The sequence below is a fragment of the Lagopus muta genome, chromosome 14 (assembly GCF_023343835.1).
Source record: "Lagopus muta isolate bLagMut1 chromosome 14, bLagMut1 primary, whole genome shotgun sequence".
Classification (NCBI taxonomy): Eukaryota; Metazoa; Chordata; class Aves; order Galliformes; family Phasianidae; genus Lagopus; species Lagopus muta.
This window is the reverse complement of record NC_064446.1, coordinates 16,352,960-16,376,056: the sequence shown is the minus strand read 5'-3', so window position 1 is coordinate 16,376,056 and position 23,097 is coordinate 16,352,960. Positions and strand designations below refer to the sequence as shown.

The 23,097-nt window shown below is 50.8% G+C and overlaps 1 protein-coding gene across 2 annotated transcripts in view; it reads left to right on the top strand.

The window, feature by feature from the left end:
* The first annotated feature begins 697 nt into the window (after positions 1-697).
* Positions 698-23,097, top strand: part of ACSL6 (acyl-CoA synthetase long chain family member 6) — a 41,042-nt gene continuing 18,642 nt past the window's right edge. The window contains exons 1-8 of one of the 2 annotated variants that reach the window (XM_048960274.1): positions 698-1,168; positions 1,460-1,580; positions 3,561-5,791; positions 20,092-20,312; positions 21,437-21,551; positions 22,294-22,358; positions 22,575-22,676; positions 22,788-22,887. In XM_048960274.1, the coding sequence (XP_048816231.1) occupies positions 5,743-5,791; positions 20,092-20,312; positions 21,437-21,551; positions 22,294-22,358; positions 22,575-22,676; positions 22,788-22,887 (652 nt within the window). In that variant the 5' untranslated portion in view covers positions 698-1,168; positions 1,460-1,580; positions 3,561-5,742. Of the gene's footprint in view, positions 1,169-1,459; positions 1,581-3,560; positions 5,792-13,738; positions 14,019-20,091; positions 20,313-21,436; positions 21,552-22,293; positions 22,359-22,574; positions 22,677-22,787; positions 22,888-23,097 lie in introns of those variants that run through there. The other variant, XM_048960275.1, reaches the window with a different exon arrangement.

The window sequence follows — 23,097 nt, the reverse complement described above, 5'->3', positions numbered from 1 at the left end:
CCAAGAGGTGTGGCCCATTAGCCACAACCCAAATCATGATATCTCTATTCTCCATTATTCAAACCCAAGGTGAACAAATGTAACAAAAGCACAAAGGTCATTACAACATATGCTTATATTTATTTATATTTATACAAGGAAGTGGATGCTTTACTCCCAGTCCGAGAGATATAACATAACTTGCTTCGACTGAATTGGTTACTGACCTCAGCATTAAGAGAAATCAGCTCTTGCTTCCATTCACTGACAGGATTCTTTTGGGCCTAAGCTGTAAATGTGTCCCCTACACCAGAAGTTGTTACAACAAACACCTCATCTGTTTTGTGTAACTACAGCAGAGCGTAGGGTTATGAGGTACAACAGCCATGCTGTCCAACTTTGATATCTTAATTGGTTCTGAGAAAAACAAAATAGAACTGCTTGTTCTGTCACTTGTTACAGTAACGTAGGAAGAGCTGAACTAAGATTTGTTTGTTCTCAAACAGCTCTTGCATGCTTTTGCTTTTATTTTGGAGCTGAAGCCTTCTGACTGGGGCAGCAGCAGAGCAGAGGTGGCACCCACTCTCCTCTTTGCATCACCCTGCCAGAAATAGTTCAGAGAGTTCATGGTGGTGATAAATGGACATGAACAGAAACCAAATCCACAAAGTAGGGCATTACATCACTTGTAGTCTAATACCTGCTGTGGGTTTTTTGGATCCTAACCTATGGATTGATCCTGACTCGACCTCAGACTTCTTTCATCACCAAACAGTTGCTGATGGACTGGGTGTTTGGCTGCCATCCTCAGGCCTGTCCTGCTTGCTGTGCTTGGTTGCTGTGAGGCTGCACTCTGACAGCGAGGCGCCTGCCTTGCCAGCTGCATTGTGCTTGGCTCCCGGCTCCCTGTCTTTCAGATAGCAGATGATTCTTGCTGTATTTCTACAGTAACTGTGCACTTGCCAATAAGATTGATGTAGAATGTTACAAGTTTATTTTAAAGAAGAGCTGTCAACAAATAATAAAAAAAATTGCAATCAAAATCAATAATACAAAACATCAGGATGCTTTAGGTGACTATGTTTCATGTAGAGGAGGTAATTGCTTTTGTTGACTTGAGGGAAAGCTTACATTTGACTTCTCTCTTCACCTGGCCAAGATATCCTTAAGTCAAATTCACGCATGGAGGGTAAGTTGGCACCATACAGCATGATTACATGGCTTTTAGAGGCACTAGGTACTGTTCTCTTGGCTATTGGATGCAGAACAGTTTTACTCAGATTTACTGTAAGGTCAGTCTCATCGCTTCTTACTGATTTGGGCTGCCAAATGGTGCTGGTCCATACGCTGTGCCTCCCATAAATGTATTATCTCCTCACTCCAAGCACTCGTTTCTCTCCAAGTCAGAAAAGTCTACATTCCTCCGTATGGACGACCATTATTAGATACAGCATGGACTGAAGTGTATTCTCTTCAACAGGTAGAAAAAAGAAATGGCTGAGGAATCTGGAGCAGAAGCAGAAGACATGGATGGAACAAGCACTCCTAGGGTGGCGTGCAACACTGAATACAGCCGGGAGCCTATCGCAAACCTATGTGAGGTGATGGGGGCAGAGCGGGTTCTCTAATTAACAGCTGCGGTAATTACGGGCTGACCTGGTGCGGGGCGGCCGCTGTCCGTGGTGCTGGAGGCGCCGGCGCTCTGCTGCCGAGGGCAGACGAGGCGCTGGGGGTCGCGGTGAGCGGGCACAGTGGGGATGGGTCGGGGGAGGGCCAGGTGAGCGCAGCCTTTCCCAACCTTAGTGATTCTACGATCTGAGCCCGCTTCCTAATTTCCGCTTTATAGAATTGTGGCTGGCAGTCTTACAAAAAAAGTTGTAGCAACTATTTGTGATAAAGGTGATTTTCCACCACGCTTAATGACGGTGAAGAGAGCTTTTGTTATGCTTGCAATGGCAAACTGCACCTCGGAAGGAGGAGTTTGTTTTGTGACGTCCTGAGCCAGCCAATTTAAACTCACCTGTGTCGTTAGATGCAAAAGAAGGTAAAAGAAATGCTTTGGCTTCAAGAAAAGCCTTGATAGCTCATGCCTCTCTAGCTCTGGGATAAGGCAACCACAAGACAGAAAGCCACAGGCTTTCTGGGCTCCACGGTTACTGAAATTGTTTTCAAAATGATTATTCATCAAAACCATTTTATATTTTTGGACATGCCAAATTGAATGACCACTGTGGATTCATCATCTGCATAGTTAGCTCAAAGGTACAGATTAAAATATATTATCTGTGTGTGAATACATCTATCTCTACATATATACATCTTCTCTATTCCTCTAAGCAGTAGTTCTGCTTGTAATAATGAGAACTGGGTGATCAGTTCACCAGTGAAAACCAGACAAAGGACCAGACAAGGTGAAAACTCAAGGCATCAATGCAACTTCAGATCTAGGTAAACGAAGGAGGAGGAAGAAAGTTCCTGCCCAGGTACAGGAAGAAAGGACATGTGAACTGCAATGAAATGAGGGGAGTTTCTGCTTACTCAATGTAGCTGGGATGTTTTGGAGCTGGGTATGTTGTGGTTTGATGTCAGACTAGCTCAATTGGAATGGGTAACGTAGCTCCAGAGAAACGCTGAGAGATGATGGAAGAAGTTCAAACATCTTTCTGGTCAGCACACAATGGAAGCTAAAATAGTATCCTGAATAGTTATATTTACTTAGCAGATTCTTGCACTGATTTCCTCAACAAATGCTGAATTAGACAAGGGGAGAATGATCTCATAATTCTGCAATGAAACAGAAAAGAGGGCATGATTACCAACATAAGAAACCAGGAAGGCAGACAGCTGATACTGAAATGTGGGGGAGTGCTGAGTCACTGCACTGAGTGCTGCCATAGTAACGATTTACCAGCTGGTTGGGGGATGAAAACAGATTGAAAAACCTGACATAAAAATTGGGCAAGTTCCAGCTTGAAATATAGTACACACTTAAAAGAATTAATAAAATGGAGCACTTTCAAAGAGTGTTTTTTGTATTTAGTGTTACTTTGAGCAACAAGATTACAGCAGAATGTTGAATGAGCACAGAAGAGAACCGAAAAAAAAAATAATGGATATTTCTTCTTTTAGACATATGTTGTAATGGTGAGAATGAGTAGGAGCAGCTTTAAATCTTTTTGGTATTATTCAGAGATGTGGTATAGCATGCGTTCCCTATGGCCCAGACCAGAGTGTGAAGGAGCAGGGCAGCAGGATCTTCTGGTAGTAACAGAGTTAGAGATAAATTGGAAAACTTAACATAGCTTGGAGAGGAATGAAAGCTCAGATTCCTTGGATGGCCTTTTCTGACTATATTTTTTGGTCTGGATATTAGGAATACTGTTGTTGTATCTCCTGGTATCTCCTGCTGGCCAAAGGTATGACCTCTGTAAGAGCCGACTGTGAAATTGCAGCAGTTTGGAACGTTCATTTGACTCATGAATTCTGAGTAGGATTCTGGGTGGTTTCTTACTGCGGAAAATGTCAACATGGTGACAGGTGTCTCACACATCTTGAAACAGTCTCCATTGCTCTCATCCTAGGTGACAGACAACAGGGAGTGGCAGCGCTTAAATAAGAGGTGTGAGCAGCTTCAGAAAACGGCCTCCTCAGCTGGACCTGGTGATGGTCATTTGGGCAACATTTGCCTCGGTTTGTAATGAAAAGCTACCGAAGGATTGAAACAGAAGTCAAGAATTAGAAGAAGGCTCATGAGAACTTCACAGAAAGGCAGGAAATTTGTGGTGAAACACAGGAAGTCAGCAGTCTTTTTTTAGTTGACACCGAGGTTGGAGGAGATGCTGCTGGAGCTGATGAGATCAGGGAAGCTCTTCCTCGCAGAGCACGGCTGGGCACCTCGCAGGTCCCCAGAACCAGGAGGCACAGGTGGTTTTCATTGTGTCAGTGGCCTTCACTCCTTGGTGAGGAGGAGGAAAGGCCTTTTCAGGACTCGATGTACAAATCTTTGCTGTAAACTTCAGTGGAATTCTGGAAGTTGATGGACTTTAAGCAGTCCCTACTGCTCCCTCAGCTTCCCTACAGAGGTATTAATTTCTAAGTCCATCCCCCGAAAGACCAGGAGATGCTGTGTGATTAGGACAGCTTAATTCCTCCTATCTTTCAGCTTCAGTACTGTCATATCTAGGTTTGCAGGAGCCCAGAGGCAGGGCTCAGCAAATACCATTGGTGCTTCAGGGACAGTCCTAGTGGCTGTGGGCTGCAGATTGCTTGCAGGAAACAAGATGTGCTAACAGCCTTCAAAAGCATGGAAGCTGCTGCATAGAAGAAAGTACAAAGTGAGGAAGGAAATGTTCTTCCTTATCAAGAATGAATGTTTCAGGAATAGACTAGACAAAAGCTTTTAAGTAAAACAGCCATAAAATAGGACCTGGCAAAATCATTTCTCTGCTGCTAGGCAATCTAATTTACTTTTATTTGATTTTTCTGGGACCAGGTGTAGCTGAAGTCACAATTGCTGTTGTCTGTGAGGGCCTTTATCAAGAGAACTGAAGTCTGAAGGTACAGATATGGTCGTCTTAAGTCTCCACTGCAGCACCCTTGAGTTTTTTTGTTGTATGTTTGTTGTAGTTTGTATTTTTTGCTTTGAGATGAAGGACTTTGGAAACCCAATTTACCTGAGCGGTTGGATGTAGCAATTTCCTTACAGCTTTCAGCAGTGGGCAGTAGTGACACTAACAGGTGATACCAGTTTTAGTCAGACGTTGATCTTCTGTATGCAGGAAATTTTAAGTCTTCTTTTTAAAGTGAATCAGGAGGAAACCACATTTAAAGTGCCTTTGCCCATCAAATGGAAATTCTTCATCTACATCAGCTCTGTTCTCACTTTAGAAAGTCAAAAGCCTTTATCTTCAAAGAAAATCACATCTAGACAGGACAGCTTTAATCATTGACAAATGAGGGCTAATTCCTCACGTGCAGGGGATGTTTGGTTGCACCTTGCTCCACGCTCACAAGGAGTTAAGCAGCTGCTTGCTGAGGTTCTGCCTGCCCTGCAGATCTGTCATTCTTGCTGCTCAAGAAAAAGGACACGACGGTGCGTGCTCCACTCCTTGCCACTCCTGACCCATTTTCCCACTGGCTGTGCTTGCTGGGGATGTGACATCCGAGCTCAGTGCTGGCGCAGCCTTTGTAAAGCTTTGTTCTGCAAAGCCCTTCTCGTACCGTGGAGTTCAGATTAATTTCCTACAACCAGCTTTGTTCGGGGAGAGATGGAAGCGCTAAGAATACAAATCTGTTGGCTCCTCCCATCCGTTTGCCAGCATAAGCGTTCCATCTCCTTTTGCATGTAGCCGTTTGCTGCGTTTCTGAGGTTTTGATGTATCTCGCAGCAATGCCGATCTGCCTCCAAGCAATTCTGATGGAGCTGTCGGTATTTCTGCTGGTCGGGGCTTTCGGGACCGCTACCACGCGGGTCGCCATTCAGAGGCAATTTCACAGACCAAAGGCGAAAATACCGATCGCTGCGGAATAAAGTTTCTCCCTTTTCCTCTTTCCCCCGGTGCTCAGAGGGGGGAAGGGACCTGCGCACACCGCCGAGCAGCCTCGCCCGATGTAAGAAGGAGCCAGAGGGCTGGCCAGGATGGGGAGAGGAGGAGGAGGGATGCTAAAAATACCGCCCTATGCCGGGCAGCGCGCGGTGCCGGTGCGGGCCGGGTGCGCAGCGTGCGCGCCGCAGTGCGCGGCGGGAGCGGCCGCGCCGCAGGGATGCTCGCCCCGCTGCTGGGCTCCGCGGGCTCCGGCTGCCTGCTGCTGGGTGAGTGCCCGACCCGCTGCAACCCAAGGCCGTCCCTGACCGCCGCGGGGTGCGGGAGAGGGGCTGCAGGCGGGGGGGGGGGCGAGCGGTGGCGGCGCGGCCCGGTCGAAGCGAGCGGGGAACGGAGCCCCCCGGCCCTGTGAGCGGTTCCCCGGCCTCCCGGCACGGGTATTCCTATTTCATTACTTTCCGATTAAAAGGGGGGAAACGCGATCGGATGGAAGCCGGTGCTGAACGGCAGGGGTGGTTTCGGAGGTGAAAATTTGCTATTCTGCTGCGTGCATGCAGTTTGATGGCACACAATGAGACGGTGCGGCAGAGCCGGAGAGGGCTGGAGGAACGGCTGGGTGTGTTACGTAATTTCAAAGCATCTTGAGGGGCTGTTCGGTCCATCTCTGGCAGTGAGTAAGGGCACCTTCTGCTTATTTGCAGCGGGTGCATGAAATAGGGCAGTGCGTGGGGCTGCGTGTGTGGGTGGGCAGGACTGAACTGGTGTCCCATTGTTTCATGGACAGGTAGTGATGGTTCAGAGTGTGTCTGGACTAATAATCCATGCGAGTCTGAAATAGGTGCTTCTCTGTAAGGTGTACAAGGGTTTGGCCTTAAACTGGACCTTCGAATCTGAAGCCTCTTCGCTGCAGAAAGGCATGGCTCGGTGCCTGTGCTATTTCTCCCAGCAGACTTCCAAGGAGAAGTACAAAGGGGAAACGATTTTTAAAGATGACAGCTTTGCATCATTAGGTAAATCTTCTGCTGGGAAGTGCCAAGAATGGAAAACATGTTGTAATTATTTATGTGCACATCTACTTGATGTTTCCGAATCTGGAAAAGATGAAAAAAATAGGGAACTGAATATCACCTTTGTCTTTGGATACATCCTGGTGGCTCACACTGAAGTCAGTGTGCTTTGGCTGCTTCAAGCAGCTGCTTCTGAACTGCAACAAAACTCACACAGGGCTAATTTTGCCCAGTGGGAATTCCACGGGTGAATCAGAGAGCAGGAGCTGGCTCAGGGGCTGCAGGCGAATGTTTGTTGCAGTGTTTTGGGCCCAGAGCCCCAGAGATTGCTCTGAGCTCCGTTATTGGAACTGAAATTTGCTTATGACAACAGCAGAGTGGAGCCAGTGGGGAATGATTCCCTGGGGCCTCCATGTGCACACTGCAGGACCAACCCCCTGATAGAACCACTGAGGTTGGAAAAGACCTCTCACATCCCTAAGCCCAACCCCAACCCATCCCACCATGCCTGCTGACCATGACCCTCCAGCGTCCCATCTCCATATTCTGGAGCAACTCCAGGCATGGTGATTCCCTGCTTTCAGGGCAGCCTGTTAGTACCACCCTGCCACCTCCACGCATCTCTCTCTGCATGCCCTGCCATCCCCAAGTGTCCATCCATCCAGGTATGGCTCTGCCTGATGGCCTACCTTCATTCCTCACCCGTTTTACTTTGGTGGAAATGGTGATTTCAGCCTGAGCTTTTGTGCCCTGCGTGTCCTGTGCTGCCACTGCCCCTCACAGGTGCCAGGCTGCCCAAGGGAGAGGAGATGGCTCTGTACTCAGATCCTGTCCAGCCCAGTAGCTGTATGCCTCTGGTTGCTGCTCTTGCATGTGGTCTTGGTCTTCTGGTGGCTTTGTCCCATTGAACACAGCCCCGTGCTGCTGAGGGAACATGGTAGCCGTGCTGATGTACTTAATGAGATGCATGATGTCCACCACATGCCAGTGCAGTGCTCTTGCTGGGTTTCTATGAATTTCTTGCACACCTATAATGGGTTTTAATCACTGAGGATGGGTCTGCAGTGCTGACCTTGGTGGAATAATGCTGGAGACAAAGACAATTAATTCCCAATGCGCAGACAAGCTCTCTGTTACCCTGGGTGCTCTGTTGGATGCAGAGCAGGCACCAGTGGGCAGAGATTTGCACCTTGGGATGGTGTGGTTGTGGCTTTACAACATCGCAGCTGAATCCCTCACATGAAAACTCTGGAGAAGCTGCAAGGGACTCTTACAGCCCCATTTCCAAACCCTCCTCTCACACTGTGACACAGAGCCCTCAGTGACAGCCTGAAGTTCAGGTCTCAGGACAGGGGACGTTCCCCGCTGCGCTCTGCATGTGGCACAAAGCAGATGCCCAGGGCTGGGCATGGAGCACTGACTGCTGTGCAGAGGCAGTGCCTGGGCTGTGCAGTGAGATATATTTAGTTGCTTTTATTCTCCAGCTCTATTACTTTTCCATTTAGACAATTGTTAGATACCATCAAAAGGAAGGAGTAAATGTACCCGCATTTCTCTGCTTGCTTGTGGGGAAAGGCAGCACACAGCAGTTTTCTCTGCTGCTCTGGACTAATTTAGACATTTATTTGATTTTTGTCTCCACTCTACTATGGATGTTACCAATTTTTCTAAGTAATGAAAAGAGGAGAAAAGCTTTGAAGGCAAATGGCAAACCGAACTAACTGAATACCCATGGATGTAGGAAAGCTGACTTGGGAGCAAGCCAGGGAGAAAGAAAAATGATGTTACAGAACGGAGAGTGTAACTGTTGGCTCTGTATCACCGAGCACCACTGAGCATCACAGGGCTTAAACCTTTCCTCGTTATTATGTTTCTGTGAGGAATCTGTGCGAAAATTTGCAGAATCATTCAGGTAGGAGAAGACCTCTCATGTCCCCAAGCCCAGCTCGCCATGCCCACTGACTGCATCCCCAGTGCCACATCTCCACGTTCTGAAGCATCCCCAGGCCGGTGACTCCTCATTCCCTGGGCAGCTGTGCCAGCACCTGACTGCTCTTTGGAGAAGAGGTTGTTCCCAACAGCCAACCTGATATCACCATACAGTGGCTGCAGCACTCAGCTGACTCACAGGGAGCTGAGGCAGGCGCTGGAGGATACCAAGGGATGCTCCGTCCCCACAGCCTTCTTCTGGGCTTTGCTCCTTCTTACCAGCAAGGAAGAAGAAAGGAGAGCATCTATTAACACTACTTTTATTTATAAGTGTTTCTTCCTTTGGCAATGGATCGATACAGTGAGGGTTTTTTAATCACTGCTATTTATGTGCCTTGTGCTGCTGTGCGAAGCCAAACCCTGCAGGTCCCTGGGTTGGGGTCTGGGCCATTTCTGCAGCCTGATGCAATGGATTGAGGTGTGCCAGAGAGGACGTGGCTTTAAAATATGGATAAAGATGCTCAAATTGTATCCCTCAAATCCACAGAACCCCATACTAACAGTGGATTCCTCAGGTTCCTTCCTGAGCTTTCCTGCAGCTTGCTGTGAGCCCAGCCTGGCTCCCATGGCTGTTATTTCCCAATATGCTGATTCAGGGTCCTGGCAAATCTTTTTCTGCAGACTCTGAGGCACTGAGCACTGCTTCCATGCAGTGTCACCCCCGTAAATGTTTTGCTGGGCTCATATGGACTGCCATGGCGTACCATCAGTGCGTGTTGATGACAAGTCACTTGCTGTGTCAAAGCCTCCCTTCACCGTAAACATTGTCACAGAGCCTTCAAGGTGACCCTTGGCTGCTGAGGAGGCAGATAGAGGGGAGAGAAGGAAAGGCTGTGGCTGATTTTGCTTCTCCTTGCTCTCTGAATATGGATAAAATTATTTGACCTTTGGATTGGAAGCTGTGTGATGAAAAATTCAGCGGTTGGTGCTGGGAAGGGATAAGGCTCCGAGCTCATGCTGTGCTGCACCTTGCCAGGCAAACACCTCCCCTGTAAGCCACCAAGCTTTCATCTTGGGTAGCACACAACTTTCAACAATGTGGAAAGAAGAGAAATCCAACCATCTTGTCCAAGCCCTTTTCCTTTGCGCCACAGGAAGCGAGGAAAAAAAGGCATCATTGAGTGGAAATCACCTTCTTCTTGGGAAAGCCCCGACAGAGGGGAGAGAGGTTTTTACATCTAGTTCTGTGTGCAATGGTGTTGCAAGAATGCAGCTCACATTTCCATTTCCTCAAGCATGTGGCTGCTGTGGTGTAGATACAATCTCAGTTAGGCCACACCACTAGGAAACAGTTTCCACTTCGTTACTGCAAAATAGTGCTGCAGAATCAGTATCAGATGGGATGGTGTCTGTGAGGTCAAGGGGATGCAGGGGTACCTGGTTTCATCACCCCGCTCTTCTCCCTTGGGGCGAGTTGTGCCATTTGGAAAACCACATGGGCACGGTTCCTGTCCTGCAGGGGTGCTGCAGGATACTGGGTGGTTTGGAGTAAACGATGGGCTGGGAAGGGTCCTTGGTCTGCTGCAGTCTGCAGAGTGCTGCTCATGCAAACCCATCTTCTGGAGCCAAATCTTCAGGTCTGGACATGGCAGGCTGTGATGCAGGGTGCCACCAGTGGGACCTCCCTGCTCCGACAGGAATTTCCCTGCACACACTTCCATTTTGGAATGCATTTTTTTGTCCTATAAGCTTTTGCTCTGAAATTTGAGCTTCTGTCCCATTTGGTTATGACTAATCCATCGGCCGCCTGTCTGGTGCCAGCATGACAGCTCAGCAGCTGCTTGTTTTTCCTGGTGCTTCCTTCCCAATCTCCCCGAGGCTGATGCCCGTGGGGCAGCTCTGTCCTCATTCTGCTGGCTCCTGAGCCCAGGTCTCCTCCTCCAGACAGCTTTCTGGAAAGGATGGCTGATGTGCAGTGTAGATACAGTTGGGTGCAGAGTGTACCGTGTCTCTCTGGGATCTGTTGGTTGATGGAATGCTGTGTGGCCGCCCTTCCTCTGGGCTGGCCATTGGTTCACAGCCGAGAGAAGGAGCTCAAGTGGCCTTTGCTCCCTCCACAGCCACTGAGCAGCAGGGGCTGGGATGTCCCCATGCATGAGCTGCAGCAGTCCAGACTGTGCCAACCCTCGTGGGCTGGAGATGGTGCCAGAGGGAACAGAGAGTGGCATCAGCACCAGGGGAGGATGCACTGGGATCTCACATGGCAAGGTCTGCAGAGCAGCAACCAGCTCCATCCCTCGGCTGCAAATCCTTAATATCAACTCCATAAACAACACAGACGCTGCTTCCTTTAAGTGAGGGGCGAGACAGGGGGCACGCAGCACTAACACGGCTGAGCAAATGAGAACGAACAGCAAAGGTGGTGTGATTTGGGGTGGGAGCCGCGGCGGTGTCGCGTGTGGCTGCTAGGTGGCACCACCGCGAGTAATGCCAGCTGATGTCACCAACCTCTTCAATGCCCTCTCCTCTTCCCTTCCCCTCCCCACTCCCTTCCAGGCATAAAAGGTGGACAGAACATTACGGACCGTTTTTAACGGTGGACAAATATATCCGGTTGCTTTCTGAATGTGTTTCAGCCAGTACGTCCCGTGCCGTTCAGTTTTAGGTAAATCCGTGAGTTGTAATTCTAGAGGGGCAAACACGGAGTTATTTTTGTGCTGCAGCTCAGATCTCTTGCCGGCTGCTTGCAAAAGGTTGCCCACGTCAAACCAGCAACCTGAGGGAGCTCAGAGCTTTGCAAGGCGATTCCCATCGCTCTACAACGCGTTGGCGAGAGGCTCCCCGCGGGTTTATGAAATAATTCTATTTCTGGCTCGGCCGTGCAGGCAGGGTCAGAGGCCGGCCGGGGATACCCGGGGCACCCCGCTGAGCGCCGCGTCCCCGCCTCGAATGGGTCGCTGTGCCCGCCAGGCTCCTCCTGGGCCCCGATCCCGGCCGAGCAAATCCCTTCAGCTGAGAGGCTGCCGAGGGTGGTGTGATGCTGTGAGCCGCCAGCAACAATTCAGCCCTGTGTTTCCTTTGGGAAAAGGCATTTGCATATCCTCTGTTCGCTGTATTCGGTTAAACACATTTGAAAAGGCAAAAACTATTGAGAGGGAGGAATGGACTGGGGGCCTCCCATGCTTTAACTCTTCGGAGGTCAGCTCTGGGCTTGCAGGAGGGAGGAGGGTAAGGAACAGCAAAGTGTTGGAGAGATGTCTCAAAATACCCGAAGCAGAGGCTCTGAGAGCTGCTTTTGCAACAGGAAAGAGGAAGGTGCTGGGGATGGGGAAAAGCCACGAGGACGGAGGCAGCAGAAATGCACCGTGTGCTCTGAATTGGGGGTTTGTTAATGTGCACTGAACTCAGCACGGACAAGAATGCCTTCATGTGGCTTAGAAACACACATGAAAATACGTGAGCTTGGATAAAAGAAAGCTGCACTCATGTTGGGAATGCAAGCAGGACATGCAGCGGGGTGCGGAAGTCAGACAGAACTGCCTGGAAGTGAAACCATGGATAACTCAACTGCTGCTTAATTTAAAGTAAAAAAACCAACCAACCAACCAAACCTCAAAACTAAAAAAAAAAATAACTAAATGAACAACAAAGACTCTGGCATGTAAACCAAGTGGTTTACATTCAAACAGCACCACTGCGTGCTGTTACTACAGAAGAAAAGAAACCATTTCAATGAAGCAAGGACATCCCAAATGGCAGCCTGGCCACAGAGCTCTCAAAACCCTCTGCTGCAGGGATGCCCACACAGCCGTGTCCCCAGTGCCTGGCAGGATCTGTGCTGTGCCTGGCTGCAGTGTGGGGACTGAGCTTTGGGACTCCCAGGGCTGTGGGGAGACGGCAGCTGGGAGATGCATCCATTGGTGTTCCTGCAGTGTGAGGGAACTGAGGGTTGGAGGGGGAGGAGAGAGAAGCTCTGTGCTGGTGGCCTCGTGTCAGCATCCCTAATGACTGAATTAATCCTCTGTTCATACAGCGCATTTCCTTCCTGCTGCTCTTTGTTACTGGTCAGAAATACAGAGTGTGCAATTAATGACCAAAAGCTGTAGGAAGGAATGAGGGAGTGCTCAACAGCGAAACACAGGGGGAGAATTTCCCCCATCCCTTACATCACTTATATTCTTTTAATCAGTGCCTGTTTTTTGCACTTCTAAGGGGAAACATGGGGGCCTTTCTGGTAGTTTTCTTCTCTCTTTCCAAAGCTGTGGCCCTGGACAAAGCACAGCTCTTGTGGGGACATCCTCACTGCATCACAGTGCTGCGTGAGATGGAGGAGGGAGGGCTGCACCTCAGCTGTGGTTTCTTGGTGTACAGCCTGGGTTGGCTGCTCCCCCACCTCTGCGTCCCCCTGGCTGTGAGCACCGCTTTGTTCGAGATTCAGCCTTCATCCATGTTTCTCATTCGTCCTGATAACGTATAAAAGCACAGAGATACAAATGGTTTCTGTCTCCTGCAGCACGTTGTGCTCAGCTGGGAGTTCTGCAGGCACTTTGACTCTTTCCCCAGAGCTCTGCAACACAAGCACAGCTATGGTGCTTTCCTGGGGCTGTGCACACACCTGAACTACGCTGCTCTGCCTGCTGCAGCTCCTGAGCACACAGGATAAAGGATGGGCAGTGCTGTGCCTCCACTGAGAGACACTGATTTACACCAGGGGATCACTCAGCTTGATACTCCCTGGTGGTTTTATAAATTGGGACTAATTGCAGAATAGCCACAGATGGGCCAAATGAGGAATGTTTGATGAGTTGGCCTGGAAAGTCATTAAATATCTGTGCCCAGGGATGATAGCTTTCTTTTTTTGTGAGGGGAGAGGGGTTCTTTAAGGACTCTGTTGAGAAGGGTGATAGTGAATAGTAAAAGTTTGGTTTTGTTGCTATATAACAAGATTTAATTTACAAGTTCTGTTACTGGATTTATTTGGCTTTGTTTTTACTGTATTTAACAACACAAGGGTGATATTGGCTGTAGTTATATCCTCTTACTCTTTTATTGATTCACATGGTTTACACTGATTCTACTCAGGCTCTGAAGCTGTTAATTTAGCAGCCTAGGGCTGCCGGTGTAAGCTCTTTGCTTATCAGGAGCCTCATTTTTTGGTAATATTTTTTTTTTTGGGGGGGGGGGGAGGAACCACTAAAAAAAAAACCAACAAAAGCCCCACGATGCTGCTTTTCGCTTTAAATTAAGCATTGGCAGGAAGGCTTTGAAGCTTTGCCCCCGGACGCCTCGCCTGGCTCCTGCTGGGAGCTGCTGGCACGCCTGAGGAGCGGCTGTGACCGCGCAGCCCCGCGGAGCCCCAAGGGTTACAGCGGGCAGCCCCGCGCTAATACAGCCTAAGCTGATATTAGCCAAGCTTAACTTCTTTCGGCAGTTTGCAGATGGGAAGGGGGTGGGACGTCCTGCAGTCAGCAGTTCTCCACGAGCCCGTGAACGCGGGCGCCGGCGACGGAGCCGATCATGAGCTGAGCTCGTGGGACGGACGGACGGACAGACGGCTGCGGTGAGTGCAGCGTGCTGTGCTGGCGGGTGTCCGTGTGTGTGCAGCGCGGTCCCCACGGCACGGCTGGTGGTGGGGCTGCGGGGCGCTGAGCAAAGCAAAGCGGCTTCGGGGCTGCAGCGCGGCGGGCGCAGCTGCTGGAGGATTCGGCCGCGCTCAGCGCAGAGCCCGGCGGCACAGCCGGCAGGATGGAGATGGAGGCCAAGCAGCAGAAAGCAGCAAATGTGGGATTTACAATTTTCTGTTTGGTTTGGTTAGTTTTTTTTTTTTTTTTTCTTTTTTTTTTTTTCCTCCAGATGTCTCTGTCTCTAAGCTTTAAAGGGGGAAAAAGCCGCAGCTCTGGCTGAAGCCCCGCGCGGGCTGAAAGCTGCAGAGCAATGCGGGTCCTCCAGCCCTCGGGCGCTGCATGCCCGCCTGCCGTGGACAATGACACGGGGTGCAAAAGGAGCGCTGCTCCCTGGGGCTGTCTGTAGGGCTCAGCAGAGTCATCTCTCTGGGCTTTGCTCCCCAAGGTCTCGTGTGTGCGGCACGGCTCGCTCCCGGCAGCAGGAACTCTGCACAGCAACTCGTGTTGCTGTGGCTGAGACCCTGCGGGTTGGCAGGCTTTGTGTACGTGGTGTTTCTCCACCCTGTGGTGAGGTGGGCTCTTTGCGATGGGTTGTAAAATGGGCTGGGTTGAAAAGGACCGCGATGCTCATCTTGTTCCAATCCCCTGCTATGTGCAGAGTCACCAACCAGCAGAACCAGGCTGCCCAGAGCCACATCCAGCCTGGTCTTGGGTGCCTGCAGGAATGGGGCATCCACAACCTCTTTGGGCAACCTGTTGGATGTTGTTGTCTTTCCTGCTGCAGGGAGAGTGTGGTTGGGAGCTCCCAGGACAGGTGACGATGTGTGCTCTGACATTGCTCTGTAGGCACCTGGGTGGAAAGTGTGAACAGTGTATGTGATCCACAACCAAACACTGTGGTTTCACACTGCCTTCCAGCACACAAACACACGTGTGCCCTTTGTGCATGTTAAAGCCTGCCAACGTGTGAACTGCAACTGTTGGTTGGGCTGCACGCTGGAGGTTAAGCACAGAATGTGGGAACCCCATCTGTGGGCATGGAGCATTGCATTTCATGGACACATGGTGCGGTTTCTTGCTTGCCCTCTTGATTTGCTGTGTGCCTGTTCCACCCTCCTATTGATGGAGACAGGGTGGAGGTGCAAGAGGATGCTGTCAGGAGCTCTCACTTGTTTCTGGAGGATTATAGCATGGTGGGTTGGTGCTGCTGCTGGGCACCCTTAGGTGTGCAGTGCAAACATGTGGCTATCTGCAGTTTTACAGCACAGACCCCAATGCAGTGACCATTTCACTGCCCTCACATGCAGGCGAGCAACCTAAAGTGATGTTCCTTTAATGGCACAGTGAGATCCCCATGCACGGTGCAGAAATAATTCCAAGCTCTGGCAGGTTGCAGGCAGTTTTGTGTAGGTGGTGACTGCGGGGTCTGGCAGGATGCAGCAGCTCTGTGCAGCAGACATGCTGTGCCATGTTGCACCATGCCATGTTGTGCTGTGCTCAGCTTTCCTCCCTGCTGCACCCATGTGGGAGAAAGAAGCCACTTTCCTCCAGGTCTTTTGGCGCGTGCCTTGCATCTTCCTTAACCCTTGCTTTCTGGCCCCTTCCTCCATTGTTTCAGAGCCAAATGAGCTCTGAAATGTCCAAAGCTGCCTGCAGCTGCTGGTTTGTTTTGGGATAAACCTGGGCTGGGTTCCCGTACTCACATTGCATGTGCACAGGGCAGGATGAAACCTGCTTGCTCCAGAGCTGCCCTGGGGGCCCCTCGCTACTCCCCATCTGTGTGGACGGGGTCCTTCAGAAAGCTCTGTAACTTGCAGGGCACTTGATTGGTAATTAACCTGATCTAATTATAGCTGGCTTACTGGGAGGGCTGCAACTGTATTTATTATAGCTGGATCATGACACGACTGTTACTTTTTTAAGCTGCCATTTTCAGTGCCATTTTCCAGTGGCAGCCACGACACCATCTTCATGGCCGTGCGCTTGGCACAGTCCTGATCCAGCCTCCACAGAGCAATTAAAGATGTGTTCTTCATTATAAATATACCAGAGTGACGAGGCAGGAATTGAATTGGTGAGGGCAGCCAGCCCACAGGTGGGGATGGGGTGCTGTGAGGGCCTCTCCAACCTGAGTTACAGCACCATATAGTGCAGGGGACAACCAACCATCAGTGCCATTGGTGACAGGGTTGGGGATGCTTCAGCAGGGAGGTGAGCGTTAGCATCACCAGGCCTTGGGAAGCTGATGGACTTGAGATGAGAGCTGTGAACCATCGAGTTTTCCTCTTTTGGTAGGATCCTTAAAACACTTTCAGGGCATCCCAACGCTTCCTTACCTGGAGGAGTGGCAGATGGGGACCAGCACTCAGCCTCAGCTCTCCTGCACACTGCATCCCAGTGCTGTAGAGCATCACCACTCTGCATGTGGTTCCCAGGAGACTTTTAGGCCACTTCCATCTGTGAGCTGTAACTGAGTGAGGAAGGGAGTGGGGAGTGAAGCCACAAGGAAAGGGGCTTTGGCATGGGAAGCCAAAGGTGATACGGATGTTGGGGGTCGAGGCTGTGAGCAATGGCACTGCTGGCACGGCTGCTGGGTAATTCAGTGAATCATTTCTCTTGGCACACGATGTGCTGCGGATATTTTGGATGCTTTAAATACCTCTATTTGCACCGCGATGATTGCGTTCTCTCTGTAAAATCAGTCTGTCAGCACACTGAGCTCCCTGTTTGCATTTCTTCCCATTTTAGCGGATGCTTGCAAAGAGCTCGTGTCTTGCAAATGCGTTTCCTTGCAAATGCATTTCTCGGCAGCGGGAGGCCGGGGCCGCTCCTCGGCGTTGCCTGGAGATCCGCATCCTTTGTCTGTGCCTTCCTTCTGGCAGCACCGCCGTCCCCAGCAGCTGAGGGGCTGTGCGGGGGGAGCGGAGCTGCTCTGCACCGCGTGTTGCTGAGGGGCTCCATTGGGAACGCAGGGCGAGAGCAGGGTGTGGATGTATGTATTTCAGGTTGGATGTTAGGAATAATTTCCCCTTTGAAAGAGCGGTCAGCAGTGGCACAGCCGCCCCGGGATGTGGGGAGTCACGACCTGGGGGTGTTCCAGAGCCGCGGGGATGTGGCACTGTGGGATGAGGTCGGTGGGCATGGCTGGGGTTGGGGATCTGAGAGATGTTTTCCAACCTGAACGATTCGGTGGTTCTACGTGTTAAACTGTTCGTATATACGTGTGTGTGTATGGACGTGCGTGCCCGGCTGCAGCGCCTCTCTCCGTGACAGGCTGCTGCGGGCTGGCCAGGAGGGACAACGTGGGGGTGGCACAGGGACGGTGTCACACTCCCACCCAGGCGCAGAGCCCCCTCCAGCACCCGGCCCGTTGGGGCTAAAGAGGCTTAATACCAGAGAAACCCCGCTCCTTAATAGTCCTTCTGGCGGGCGGCCAGCCGAGCAGATTGGCCGTGTCTGATTCCCAAAGGGAGGGGAGAAGGACGTTTTTCATCAGTAGAATGACAACCTGCTTCCCTTCCGTTGCTTGCTCTCTGGGTGCTGCTGCAGTGCCCTGCGGAGGTGCCACAGCCTGGCCAGCACTCAGCCCCTCTCCTGCTCCATCCACCAGCAGTGCAAACAGCTGCCCCAGAGCAAATCTGATCCCAGCAGTGGTCCCCTCTCTCTCTTTATGCTGCCTGAGTCTCAGCATAATAATCCAAAAATTTTGATTATTTGTTCTCTTCTGAATTATGACTCTCTGAGCTGCAATGCAACCACTGTCAGTGAGGACTCATGCTTTTGCTTTGATTCTTCAATGAAATTGTTGTGACTTGGCCCTGCAAAGGATTAAGTGTCACCAAATGTCTTTTATGTACTGTGGCACATGGGAGTCAGTTGTCTCGCAGGTGGTAAAATGAAGCACATGCAAGGGTCTGGCATGAGGCTTGGTGAGCAGGGAGTGTTTTTTGATGAGAACACACCGTCCCCAGAATCTAAGCAGTGATGCAGCATGTGGATGCAAAGCGACCGATCTGTCTGAGGGATGGTGTTGCACGGCAAAGGCTTACAGCGAAGCACACACCTGCAGGAGCGAGAGCAGGAAAAGTTTAGGGGAGTTTTAAATAGCTTTAGCCTTGCACTGGCTGATAATCCTGATAATTAGTTACAGCTGACGGAGCACTGAGAGCCCTGTGTGCTCATCGCTGGTGCTGATCTGCTGAGTGAAATGCTCTGCCTCCTGGGCTGGGATGTGCTGGGAGCTCTGAGCAGGATGCTGGCTGCTGGGTGGGAGACACAACACAAGGGCCAGGCTGACTTTTTTTTTTTTAAATTATAACTATGATTTTTAATTTATTGATTGAGAGGAGAAAAACAGGCAGAATAATAGAGGAAGTGAACCCACCCTGCAGCATGGGGTGCCTGGGCAGCACTGCTCCTCCCAAACACTCTGTGGTCCTCTCCCAGCTCTGCTCTGTGCAGTTGACCCTATGGGCTCATAAGGGTGCAAGATCAAGGTGAACTGGTGCAAAATTGGTGCAGGGGCCGAGCATCACCCTTTTGCCTGTATTATCTCTGCACCAGCACTGTGCTGCTTTTCCATTCTCTCCAGTGAGCAGATCTCCAGAGCAAAAAGCTCAGGAAAAAATTGCAGTGGGGTTGGGCAGTGCTCCCATAGACCATCCCAGCATGTCCTAGAGGGGATCAGGAGTGGCTGTGGGGTGCTGAGCTGCTGGTCTGGGCAAAGAAGAGGGCTGGTGCTTCTGTCAGCCCTATGGTGAGTGAGATCAGCTGTTTGTTGTGTCTTTTTGCTCACAAAAAATTAAAAATCTCCCCCAGAGCCAGGTGCAGAGGGGGCCCATTTGCAGGCTGGCTTGTGCCCTTAGTGTGAATATGGGAAAGGGCTGTGAGGGGGGTGTAGTCCTGACCCACAGTGTGCCCCAGACGCTGTTCCCATGAGGAAGAAAGACAGTTTGTGCTCAGGTCAGTGGTGCCATTGTGTGGGGAGCAGTGGCTGGGGGAAGCCCCTGCATTCATCTCTCCTGGCTCTGCATGCTGGAGCTCTACCAGAGAGCAAAGGGAAGGGGCTGCCCAGCTCCTGCTGCAGAAAAACGTTGTTGTTAAGATCTTGCCTGCTTGTAAGATCACAAATAGCACCGTGGGGCTTAATAGGAAACCCTAACTGTTTGGAACACTCACTCTGCAGCATCTGCTTGGCTCGTCTTCTGCAGGGCTGGCAGTTGCTGCAGGCTCCCTGGCAGAGCACTGATACAGGGACCTATCTGTAAACACATGTCTTTTAAGATGCCTCTCGTGTGCCCAGCACCCAAATGCAGTCCCCTGAGCACAGCTTCACCCAGCGACCCAGGAGCAGGGAGTTGGTGCACCAGCTGCAAAGCCACGGGGTACAAAGGTGGGGGGCTGGGACTGCCTTGCTGTGCTGTAAGATGTGTCCCCAAGGCGCAGACCCATCCCAGCCTGGGTGGTGCTGGGTGGGCCCTGCAGTGCCTGTGCCTGATACCCTCTGTGCCTTATCCCCAGCCGGCACTCCCAGGTGGTTGTTCCAGGAAGCTCTACAGTGATGCCCTGAAACTCCCTTTGCCTTGAACTGCCCATAATTTAGCCTGATGTAAACCATGACAATCTCTAAGTTGGCACAAAGAAGGAGAGCGGTGTTGTGGATATATCTGTGCAGCGTGCTGCTCCATGGGCTGATGGCTGGTGCTGCATGGCCTGATCCTGCCATCCCATGGGATGCTGCAACCTGTTCTGATCGTAGCTGGGGCCCACGGCTCGTCTCAGCCTGGAGCAGATAAATCTCACCATGTGTTTGGCAGCTGCATCACCAAGCAAATGCTCGGATGTCCCTTAGGAGCGAGCTGCCTGCTCCCACTCACTGCCATGGGGATGCTGCCTCCTCTCTCGTCCCGTTCCCACATATGCTGCTCTCAAATGAAGGATCTCTTGGCCACGAGGCTGGGGAGCATCGCATTCCCAATGGCTGAGGAGGCCCTCCTTCGGCTCTTACAGAAATCGCCGTGTCGCTCGTGGAGAAGATGCAAGCTCAGGAAATCCTGCGGAGCCTGCGGCTCCCCGAGTTCGATGACCTCAGCCAGTTCTTCCGCAACCTTCCTGCCACCGCGCTGGTGGGCATCGGTGCCTTCGCCGCCGTCGTCGCCTACTGGTTTGCCAGTCGGCCCAAGGCTGTGAAGCCGCCCTGTGATCTGCGCCTGCAGTCGGAGGAGGTCGAGGTGAGGCTGGGTTGGCACTGGGGGTCACCACGTACCCAGGGAGGGGCTGAATTCTCCTCGCAGATCACAGAATGGTTGGGTTGGAAGGGACCTTAAAGATGATGGAATCATAGAGTGGTGGGGTTGGTTAATCTGCCCTTTCTGTAAAGTGAAAAAACTAGAACCCAGCCCATTCATTTATTCTCTTATTGTTTTTAATGCCGTCTTGATTTTAGCTTTGCCTAGCTACCAAGGGCTGAAAATTGCAGCAGCAGGTATTACATGAATATTTTTACACTGCAAGGAAACCACCCATCCTCACAAGAGCTCTAAGACCTCTGCTCTTGTTCATGTTGGTTACTGAGTGGTGGCTGCTGCAGACTTTTCAGCAAAGTGCAGAAGTATACCCAAATCCACTTGTGAGGCTGAGCAGTAATTAATGTTCGTGCTCTTAAGAGGTCTTAAAGTTTAATGAAACTGCTCTATTTCAAGGAGGAGAAATAGTTCTGAAAATCGTTTCAATTTAAACTCGTATCTTCAAATCCTCAGTGTTTCAGTCTTTTCCACATAAAATATTCTTGCCTTCGATGCCAACAACTTTTTAAAAGGTTGGGAGGAATGTAAAGCCCCATACGGATGGGGCTTTACAGAGCCTTCCTGCTGACTGTCCCCATTGCTCCCTCCCACCCAACACCACTGCTACAGTTCAGCTGTGTCCGCAGGAGATCACAGTGATGGTGGCACCTGTTTGTCCTTCCTGTCCCATCTCTGGGAGCCATTAGGAGCCCCTCACTGTTTTTTCCCTCCTTATCTGTCTGGCTGTGGTGTCAGCCCATTTTATCTTCCTGCTGTTATCTCCTGATGGGCTGAGCCTGGAGCCTGTGCTGTGGTCTGGGTGTCCTTGAGGAGATGTCCTGGAGCTGCCACTCCCCTGGATGTCCCCACTTCATTATCCCCACCAACCCAACATCTCACCCTCACCCAGCATCGTTTGAACCAACCATTTTTTCCTCCCGTGCTATCTGCAGATTTAGAACTTGAATCTCTTTGGGAACTGCCAGCCACCCTCCTCCAGCAATGATCAGGGCCGAGTGCTCATCTCTGGGCTGTGGTTTCCCATTGCCATACTGTGTTGTGTCACACAGGGCCTGGATGGGGCACGCCGCTCGGTGATTGGGGACAGCCCACAGCTGTTGACCCATTACTACGACGATGCCAGGACCATGTATGAGGTCTTCCGGAGGGGGTTCAGCATCTCTGGTGAGAGCATGGGTGATGGGATGAGTGGAGAGACCCAATGAGGTGCCAACATTTCGGTCACCAAAAGATTTTTAGAAGTCAAAAATGTGGGAGGACAAGAAGTCTTTTAAAACCCAAGTAGTGTAGGAGGGTGACTGATTGTAGGAGGCCAGTGAGGTGTGGGAGGGCAAGTGAGAGTGGTGCGGGTCAATGTTGAATGCCAAGGAGTTGGAACCCGCAAGGGTGGGTTGGCCAAAAGGGTGCCCTGGGGTCTGGATGCTGTTTTGCTCCTTCCTGCTCAGAATTAACCAGAGCTTCAGCATCTCTTTTACTGATAACGGAATGACTGATTTACAAGTAATCACTGGGGAGTTGTAATTAAGGTTACGATTAGCACTGTGCATTATTTTGCATTTAATATCATTGAATTTCTCTGTGAAGTCTCTTGGTACCATGAGGTCTTTTTGCTGCCACGGGCAGACAACTTCATGCCCTGAATTCTGCAGCATCAGTGACGCTCATCATGCATTATTCACTTCCAGAACACTTCTGAATATATTAAATGAGGCTGATCTAGGTGTAGATCTGAGATCCCAATAGAGTTCTCTGCCTGTTGCTGCTTCTCTATCAGTTATCCATCCAGTTTACACCTTATGGCAGGGCAAGGGGCTGTGCCTAAAGCTCTCTGGGTGCATCCCCACAGCGTCAGGCATCAGTTCCCAGCACTGTCCCTAATCCTGCCTTCTCTGCTTCTGTCTTCCAGAGAACGGCCCCTGCCTGGGCTTCAGGAAGCCCAAGCAGCCCTACCAGTGGCTGTCATACAAAGAGGTGAGCTGGAGCTGAACCCCTTGTGGAGCCCTTCTCCCAGTGCTCTCACTCTTCCTCGAGTTAAAAGCACCCTAAGCTAGAGATAATGAAAAAATATTGTGCTTTTACATAGCTGGTGCAATAATGTGAGAGTCCCCCTGCATAGCTAAGTCTTCCCTTTAACTGCTGCTGCTCCTGTTCCTCTCTCTGATGTGCTTTTTTCTCCCCAACTTCCAGGTGGCTGAAAGAGCAGAAGCTCTGGGCTCGGGGCTGCTGCAGCAGGGCTGCAAGCCATCCACAGAGCAGTTCATTGGGGTCTTTGCCCAAAACCGCCCAGAGGTGAGGTCTATTTTAACTTGGTGATGTCTCACTAATGTACCCGACTCGTGAGACTGCTTTCTTTCCAAGTGTGTTAAAACCACCCCCACCATTTCTTTTCACCTCTGGCAGTGGATCATTTCTGAGCTGGCCTGCTACACCTACTCCATGGTGGTGGTGCCTCTCTATGACACCCTGGGTCCTGGAGCCATCCGGTACATCGTCAACACAGGTACCACCAAATTACCATCATCTCAGAAAGCAGCCGTGTCACTTGGAAGGTTCATCCCCTTCTGCTTCCCAAAGGACAGCTGCTGAAGTCTCTTAAGAGGTTTTGATGGAGCTGCTGTGCTCTGGTGGGAGTTCTCATGAATTTCCTCGTGTTCCCTCCCGGATTTATAGCTGTGCATAGTGTGCAAGTTGAGTACTTTGAAGAGGGACC